Genomic DNA, 9,642 nt, shown 5'->3' with positions numbered 1-9,642 from the left:
CTCTCTCACACCATGCACAAAAATAAATTAAAAATGGATTAAAGACTTAAATGTAAGACCTGAAAGGTCAAAGAGTATAGGCAGTATACTCTTTGACCTCAGTCTTAGTAATTTTGGGGGGATATGTCTACTCAGGCAAAGGAAACAAAAGCAAAAATAAACAAATGGGACTACATCAAACTAAAAAGCTTTTGCATAGCAAAGGAAACTACCAACAAAATGAATAGGTCACCTACTGAATGGGAGAAGATATTTGCAGGCGATATATCCAATAAGGGGTCAATACCCAAAATATACAAAGAATTCATACAACTCAACATCAAGAAAACAAACAACAGATTACAAAATGGACAGAGGATATAAATAGACATTTTTCCAAAGAAGAAACACAAATGGCCAATAGGCACATGAAAAGATGCTCAACATTACTAATCATCAGGGAAATGCAAATTAAAACCACAAAGAGATACCATCACCCCTGCCAGAATGGCTATCATCAAAAAGACAACAAATAACAAATTTTGGCGGAGATGTGGGGAAAAGGGAACCCTTGTGCACTGTTGCAGCCACTATGGAAAGCAGTATGGAGAACCCTCCAAAAACTGAAAATGGGACTACCATATGACCTAGCAATTCCACTCCTGGATATTTATCTGAAGAAAATGAAAATATTAACTCAAAAAGATATATGCACCCCTATGTTCACTGCAGCATTATTTACAATAGCCAAGATATGGAAGCAACTTAAGCGCCCATCAATAGATGAATGGGTAAAGAAGATGTGATACACACACACACACACACACACACACACACTGGAATATTACTCAGCCATTAAAAAAAGAATGAAATCTTGCCATTTGTGGTAACACATATGGACCTAAAGGGTATTATGCTAAGTGAAATAAGTCAGACAGAAAAAGACATAGACTGTATTTCACCTATATGTGGTATCTAAAAAACAAATGGGGCTTCCCTGGTGGCACAGTGGTTGAGAGTCCGCCTGCCAATGCAGGGGTCACGGGTTCGTGCCCCGGTCCTGGAAGATCCCAAGATCTCACATGCTGTGGAGCAGCTGGGCCAGTGAGCCATGGCCGCTGAGCCTGCGCATCCGGAACCTGTGCTCCACAGCGGGAGAGGCCACAACAGTGAGAGGCCCATGTACAGCAAAAAAATAATAAATAAACAAACAAACAAACAAACAAACAAAACCCAAATGAACAAACATAACAAAACAGAAACGGAGTTATAGATACAGAGAACAAACAGGTTTTTGCCAGAGGGGAGAGAGGTGAAGGGAGGAAAGAAATAGGTGAGGGTGATTAAGAGATACAAACTTCCAGTTGCAAAATAAATAACGAGTATGAAATATACAGTGTGGGGAATATAGTCAATAATTATTTAATATCTTTATATGGTGACAGATTGTAACTGGACTTATCATGGTGATCATTTTGAAATGTATAGAAATATTGAACCACTATATTGTATAACAGGAACTAACATAGTGTTGTAGGTTGATTATACTTTAAAAACAAGCAAACAATAAACAAGCAGACTCACAGAAAAAGAGATCAGGCTTGTGGTTACCAAACGCAGAGGATGGGGGGGAGGTGAATTAGATGAGAGCAGTCAAAAAGTACAAACTTCCAGGTATAAAGTAAATAAGTACTAGGGATGTAATGTACAACATGATAAATATAATTAACACTGTTGTACATTATATATGAACACTGTTAAGAGAGAAAATCTTAAGAGCTCTCACCATGAGGGAATAATTTTTTTTTCTATTTCTTTAATTTTGTATCTATATGAGATAATGGGTGTTCACTAAACTTATTATGATAACCATTTCATGATGTATGTAAGTCAAAGCATTATGTTGTACATCTTAAATGTATACAGTGCTGTATGTCAATTATATCTTAATAAAACTGGAAGAAAAAATTAAATTCTTTAAAAATAATAAAATAATTCATAAAAGATAATAAAATTACATGTTAATATGTTGGCAAAAAAGCCTGTGTTTTCCAGAACAAAAAGATGGTGAGAAGAATGGCTTTTTAAAAAAACATATTTGCAAGTCTCTTTAAGTCTGGCTTAATAGAATTAAGCTGGATTTTCATATCTGCTTCTGCATTCAATCTGTTGAAAATTGTTTTGGTTAAAGTACGTGAAGAAAACCTGCTTCACATTGACATGTAATTGGAAAAGTGAGGAATATTTTAATAGCCTTTTAGGATAATTGTGGATATTCTTCTTTGATAGTACACCAAAACTCTACAAGAGGTGATTTCTTAAAAGTTTGTTGCATTGTGGAATCTGAAACCTTATCTGTGAACTTTTCATACTGTTAAATTAAAATCCACTGGGGAATTCCCTGGCAGTCCAGTGGTTAGGACTCCGCGCTTCCACTGCAGGCGGCAGGCGTTCAATCCCTGGTTGGGGAACTAAGATTCCCATATGCCACGTGGCTCGGCCAGTAAATAAATAAACAAATAAAATCTGTTTTATATTAAAATATAAATAAAATAAAATAAAACCCATTGTCTGCCTTGCATTTAAAACGGATCTTTTACCCATACATGACTTTGTAACATCATGCATTAGCCATTTGGAAAACATCCATTCACTGAGTAAATGCAGGTCTTCCAAATATTGGCACACAATACATTATCCAATGTCCAAAAATCACCTTCATTTATATTATCATTGATCACATCAGAAAAGTCCTGAAATACTGACAAGCTGTCAAGCTGATGGTGATACAAGTTTTCCAAAATTCCAAATCCCTTTTGAAATCTGGAATTTTTTCACCATTGGCAACAAGTAGTCAATTGTTGTCCTTGAAGAGACAGGATTGCTTAGTTGATTTTCAAGAAAATGTCTACCAAATACCGAAGTTGAAACAACCATAAGTTGTCAGCTGTTTTCTCAAGCAAAAATGGTGCTCCATGAAAAAAACAAAACAAAAACCAACCAGCTAGTTCAGCTTGCAACTCAAATGATTGCATGAGTGCTTCTCCTTACACAACCATCATACTTCATTTTGCAGCAAAAGTGTTTTATGTGCAGTTTCCATTTTGCCATATAAAATATTTAAAAGGTGTGTACTCAAGAGAGATTGAGATTTTTAAAAATTATTTAATTTTTAAATTATTTATTTCGCTGCATTGGGTCTTCATTGGTGCACGTGGCTTTTCTCTAGTTGCGGTGAGCAGGGGCTACTCTTCACTGCGGCATGTGGGATCTTCCCAGACCAGGGCTCAAACCCGTGTCCCCTGAATTGGTAGGCGGATTCTTAACTGCTGCGCTACCAGGAAAGTCCCAGAGATTGAGATTTTAATGAGGTAATCACATCTTTGCTGCTCCATCAAGAACATTCTTAAATGAAACCACATTTTTTTTCACCATGAATGTGTGGTGGTGAAAATACTACTACAGTTGCATACCTTTTGCACACCTTTGCTTTTGCACCATCAGTGAGAAAGGTAAATAAAGTCTTAGATGATAATGAAATCATTTTGACTTCAGAGATACTCTGAAAGGTCCTCAGGGATCCGCTCCGCCCCCGCCCCCCCCCAGCCAAGGGTCTACGGACCATACTTTGAGAGCCACCAACTTAGACCAATCGCAGCCCAGTCATAGAGCTAAGAGTGAGGCAGACTTACCTAAACCGTATGTTGCATCACAGAGGGGGAAGATGGGATGGATGTTGGGGGCAGTGCCTGCTAGGAGAATGACCAAAGTAATGAGCATAAGGAACTAACGAATTACAAAATCATGGGTGCTGTCCCAGATTCACAAATAGCCCCACCATTTTGCTAGTCAGGGTCCAAAGGCTTTTCTGAGACCAGTCACTGACTTGAAGAGATTCTAGTTGAGGCTTTGAGATCCAGTGGCTGATTCTCATCTACCGTTTGGGGATCTCTGTCTTAACCCTGAACAGTAACTAAGGGTGGCGGGGACTCCCCTGGCGGTCCAGCGGTTAAGACTCCACGCTTCCACTGCAGGGGGTGCAGGTTAGATGCCTGGCCGGGGAACTAAGATCCTGCATGCCCTGTGGCGTGGCCAAAAGTAACTAAGGGTGACCCTGCAGGGCACGGCTTGTCTTGTTGCACAAGTGGGTCAGCTTCTCTCACTACCTTCCAAGCCAGAGTACTGCTGACCCCCATGCCAGCCATAAAGGGTGCCTGGGCCATGCCTGCCTCAGGGCTGGCTGAAATGCGGAGATGGATGGATGAGGGTCCTGTCCAGGAGAGGACAATGGTGGTGATAAGGCCTCATCATGGTTCTGCTAGTGGTGGATTGACTGGAAGGTCAACTGTTCCTGCTCTAAATAAATACTTTCAAACAAGGTCTGGCTTCATGGACAAGAAGTATCTGGGAGAAAAGGGGAAAAGCCGCTGAGGCAAGTAGAGGTAAAGAGTATCTGATAATCAGGCAGGCCTCTGCTGGTCTCCAAGAGAGAGGGGGTGAGGTGCTCAGCATTTTCCTTGCAGCTGTCACTGACCCCACAGACAACAGACAGGCTGCTGCTCTGTTGGCCAGCCTTGGCCAACACACTGGATTCAGATCTCCTAGTGACAGCTTTTCCTCCAACATTTTCAAAATGCTCATGTGTCTTCAAATTAAAATAATCCAGAAACATTTTTACTACAAAATCCCTTTGAAAGGTGTGAAGGCAGAGTCCTCCCACCCCTTCATCTCTGAGATTTCCCTCCTGATTTTGTTACCCAGATACCACAATTTTTTTTTCCCCAGCACCCCTGCCCGCACCGGGGGAAGAACACAGACAGTTCCAAACAGAGTTTGCAGCTATACAAACCGTGTACAAGCTGTTGCACAAAAAGAGTGACAAGACTCTCGGTGTACGAAATGTATTTTGCTCCTTGTCTAGGATCTTCTTTTTCAAACGGGAACTGGAACCGGTATCACAGGCACACGACTGCGATGCTCTGTGCTCACCGACCCGAAAGGAAATTATGAGAGCCGATCAACTTCACTGACTTTACTGACGAGTCAACAAGTCCCACGGCACAGAAATGTCCCAGGCGCATTATACACACCTGCCTGTGCTAAAGAAATAACATATCCGTGCTTTCAAGTCCTCTTAATTCCTGAATTTGGGGATTCACTAATATTCACACTTTAAAAAATTGTATGACACTTCCGCTCCAGAATCGAGGGGGACTCCAGAGTTATGGAAATGGGCGCTCCAAGCACAGGTTCTGATCCTGGCTCTGCCACTAAATGCCCTAATGATTTAGGGTGACTCACTTCTGCTCTCTGGGTCTCAATTACCCAACTGTGAAACTAGTGCTCCCTCGATTTTTTCTGATACGTGGAACAACAGAAAGCTGTTCGGCAAATGCCCAGACACACTCAGGCTGCTCTCATTGTGTCGAGGGCTCCAGGAACTCCAAACCAGTATTGCCTGCGGGTCCGTCCTAGAGAATAAAGCACGTGACTACATAAAGCCCCTTCACTCAGCGGCTCCGCATCTACGAGTCCTCTGTGCAATAAAAGCCTATAACCAGCCTATAAACACCTTTTGTTCCTTCGCCATCTAACCGCACGCAGAGATCCAGAGGGCGGTGGGTGCCCGGGACCCTCGCCCGGGCCAGCACACAGCCAAGCGCGTTTCCAGCTACGGGCGTCTGGCTGGGGGTGATGAGCTCCCCTAACCCCGCAGGGTGGAGCAACGGTGGAGCAGGGCAGCCTCTGGGGCCCTCGCGCGCTCCGATTGGTTCTCGTGTGCTCGTGACTCCAGGCCCCGCCCCACGCCCCTCCTCCGCATCTGAGCTGGGGAGCGGACGGTCCGGGACTGAATGGGCGCTAGCGCGGCGCAGGGGGCGGGCCGGGGCGCCGGGCCCAGGACTGGTGGCAGGCTGGCGCCCGCTCCCTAATATGCGGACGAAGGCGGAGGGCGGCGCGGAGCGGCGTCCCCTGCAGCCGCGGACCAAGGCGGCGGTGGCGGCGGCGGCGGCACCTGCCAGTCGAGGTACGTGGCGCAGCCCCCTCCTCTGCGTAGCGGGGCCCGCGGTCCGGGGGCGGCGGCGCAGATCCGTCCCTGCCCCCGCGTGGCTGGGCCCGGAGACTCCGCCCAAGCCCCCGCGGGCAGCGCCCAGGGCACGGTTCCCCCAAACGCGCCTGGCGGGGGCGCGGGCTGGGAGTCGTGGCCTCGCGCGGAGTGGACCGGCGGGAGGCGCCGCGGCCCGCGCAAGTGTGGACGCGGTGGAGGCGGAGGGGTGAACGACCGGGACGTGGGGTCCAGGCGCGGTGTCCCTTTCCCCTCAGTCTTTCACATCGACTTGGGGTTTAATTCATTGCTGGAAGCTTCCGAGCCCAGGAGAGCCGAGTTAACTCATTTCCCCGGGACAGAATTGGGGGACCCTATGACTAGCAGCTCCGGAAACTGTCCTTTGCATCCATCGGGAAAGCGTGCGGTGTCTGCAGGTAGAAATTCGCCAGTGATCATCTTCCCTGCTCCCTCTCTGCGGCCAGTCCTGCGGAAGAGCCACGTTTTGGTGACCTTTGGTTTCTCCTGAATTGTAAGCAATGGCATTCATATGAGCCTTTAGTGTGTAAGTCATGCAAGATTTTCGGGGAGCATCTTCGAATAGGAAGAGGCGAGGGGTCCTGCCCAACCCCACATCAGGTGGGTGACCTTGGCGGACACTGATCCCCCTGTAGGACTCCATCTCCTGATGTGTACTGGGAGGCTTGATCTGCTGATGGCCAAGGCCCCTTTCAGGCCCCTGGTTCTGTGGTTCTGACTGCAAAATGTGTTCGTTCACCAATGAAGAGGGTCCTGCAGACTCATTAGCTGACTTGAAAGACAAATGTATGTCCTCATGTCTTAATTCATGTTTATGACGTTGCTTCATTAGGAATCGTTCATTTAAAAGGGAAAATGGTTTTACCTGCTCCCCGTCATCTGGCACCCTCGGGTTGCCTGCTCATTAGGCCACGCACCATGCTGGGTTACAAAGAGAACGGAGACGCATCTCCTGCCCTCTGGTGTTAAGCTGAGCCCTCCTCTTGGTAATCCTCTTCCACAGAAGAGTGCGCTATCCTGAACCTGGAAGAGGAATCCTGTCTGTTGAGTGAAGGGGCACAGACTCAAAACTGTCAGGATGGGTTGTGGTTTCACTCACACAATCCTGAAAGCTTGATGGTTCAGAAGAGTGTCTTAAATTTCTAGTCGTAGAGCCAGGGGATCACCTAAATTCCAGTCAGTGCTGGGACCAGGAGAGACTAATGTGAACTGGCAGAGCCCTGTGACTGGAATGTCGTCAGCCTTTTCATGTGTCTGACCGTTGTCTGAGTGCCGCTGTTTCTGTAAGATGAAATGAACCTTGGTTATGATTAGTAGCTGTATCTTCCTCTAGGCGAGAAAAGAAATGGGCGAGGTGGGAAGGCATGAAGGTGTTTGTAGAAGACAGAGAGGGCCAACAGGCAGAAATTCTAAAAATGCACATTTATGACTACCTATTTTGAAAATGCTTATAATTTTGGCACGGACTGCCAAATTGTTTCATATTTCCACAATAGATTAGTATTGAATTTTTTAAATTTCATTTTTATTGGAGTATAGTTGATGTACAACGTTGTGTTAATTTCTGCTGTACGGCAGAGTGTATCAGTTATACATGTACATATCTCCGCTCTTTTTTAGAGTCTTTTCCCATATAGGCCATTACAGAGTACTGAGTAGAGTTGCCTGTGCTCTACAGTAGGTCCCTATTATAGTTATCGGTTGTATATACGGTAGCGTGTATGTGTCCATCCCAGTCTCCCAGTATATCCCTCCCCCCACCCGCCTTAGGAACCATAAGTTTCTTTTCTACATCTGCGACTCTCTTTCTGTCTTGTACGTAAGTTCATTTGTACCATTTGTTTAGATTCCACCTATAAGTGATATTATATGATATCTGTCTCTGTCTGACTTCACTTCACTTAGTATGACAATCTCTAGGTCTACCCATGTTGCTGCAAATGGCATTCTTTCGTTCTTTTTTATGGCTGAGTAATAGTATTGAATTTTAAGACTGTATTCAAGGCAGGATAAGAGCAAACCCTTTGTTCCTTGATGTGCCTCCTTCAGTCCTTCGCTGCTTTCCCTGCTGATCTGTTTGGCAGGAGTTTTATCTAGCAGGTTGGCTCTCGGGAGGTGAGTGGGACAGTTCTGGGTCCTCTGTGGGAGTCATCCAGGTGCTGAGGGCAGAAGGGGGAGTCTTGGAAGAGGGTCAAGCCTCACTTTCCACACCTTGCTAGTTCCTGAGAAGCGATTTAATCCATTTAATCTGAACTGCCTGTGGAGACACTCCCAGAGAGCATGCTCTGTGTTTCTGGTGTAGCTGGGAAGCCTTGGCAGAATTAAAGCAACTGGGAGTATACACACGTTACTGATGGTACGAACTCCCTAACTGCTGAGGAAGGAGAAGCCAGGGCTGGATCAGTCTGAGGGGTATAAGTTAGCAAAGGCATCCAGAAGTGGGTGAATCACTGGCCTAGTGTGGGAGGGAGCCATGACTGCATGACTGTGGTTGGTGACACGCAGGCTGTCCAGGGAGAGAGACCCAGCTTGAGCACACGTGCAGCGGGGGAGTGAGGAGCAGGGATAGGGGAGCGGGAGAAAAGACGAGGTTGGAGGGCTACAAGGACACTGCCGGGCTTTCCTCACCTGGACAGCTTTTTCTTTGTTTTTCTAAGTATAGCATACATACTAGGAAAGTAGGCATAAGTATACTACTGTTCAACAGATTTTCCAAACTCAGTAAGACGTTTTTGTTCCCTCTTTAGAGTGTGGAAAAATATCCAGGATTCAGTTATTGGATGGTTCATCAACTCCTTATACCCATGAATTCTTCCCCTTTCAAGTTTTAAATATCTGGAATTAATAGGTCAGAATCAGGTGGTAGGATTTGATTAATTTAAACAGGGAAACATGGGTACAAATAACAAATGTGTTTTGATGGAAGAGTAGGTTGTGTTTTGAACATGAAGTCTGCCTTTAAGACTAGGTGTCATTTTCATAATTAAAGGCTTGTATGTATGGAGCCCATCAACTCCTTTCTGCTTTTCACAAACGTCTTGTTCCCATTTCCAGTCTAGACTTCAGCAGCAAGAGAGGAGGGCAGAGTTGTGGTCCTTTTGCAGGGCTGCCAGTACTCTCCTGGCTTTGCTTGTCATTTTCTGCAGTCAAGTCCTTAGTCACCCAGGATTTGGTAGCTGGTTTTCTTGCTTTTTCTTCCTCTGGACCAGCTCTGTCCAATGGAAATATAACCCAAGCCATGTATATAATTAAAATTTTTCTAGTAGCTACATTTAAAAAATTAAAAGGAAACCGGTGGATCAGAGTTTCAGTTTCCCAGGAAGAAGAAAAAACCTTCTAACTCTTATGCACCTAATGGCACAGCTTCAAACTGTATAAAGTAAAAAGTGACAGATGACAAAAAAAGTTGACAAACCTGCCGTAATAGAGAGAGATTTTAGCATATCTCTTTCCGTAATTGATAGAACAAGCTTACTAAAAACCAGTAAGGGATTTTTTTTCCCAATAAGGGATTGATTCAACAAGCAACACAATTAATAAGCTTGATCAAACTGATTAAATAGAAAACATAGTTCCAGCAA

General features: G+C 45.0%; 1 protein-coding gene across 2 annotated transcripts in view; it reads left to right on the top strand.

The window, feature by feature from the left end:
- Positions 1-5,910: 5,910 nt before the first annotated feature.
- Positions 5,911-9,642, top strand: part of ST3GAL5 (ST3 beta-galactoside alpha-2,3-sialyltransferase 5) — a gene marked incomplete at both ends in the record, with an annotated part of 46,935 nt that continues 43,203 nt past the window's right edge. For both annotated transcript variants that reach the window (XM_079721372.1, XM_079721371.1), the window contains one exon: positions 5,911-6,004. In XM_079721372.1, the coding sequence (XP_079577498.1) occupies positions 5,911-6,004 (94 nt within the window). The remainder of the gene's footprint in view (positions 6,005-9,642) is intronic.

This window comes from Hyperoodon ampullatus (assembly GCF_949752795.1).
Source record: "Hyperoodon ampullatus genome assembly, chromosome: 15".
Lineage (NCBI taxonomy): Eukaryota > Metazoa > Chordata > Mammalia > Artiodactyla > Ziphiidae > Hyperoodon > Hyperoodon ampullatus.
This window is presented reverse-complemented; position numbering and strand designations above follow the sequence as displayed.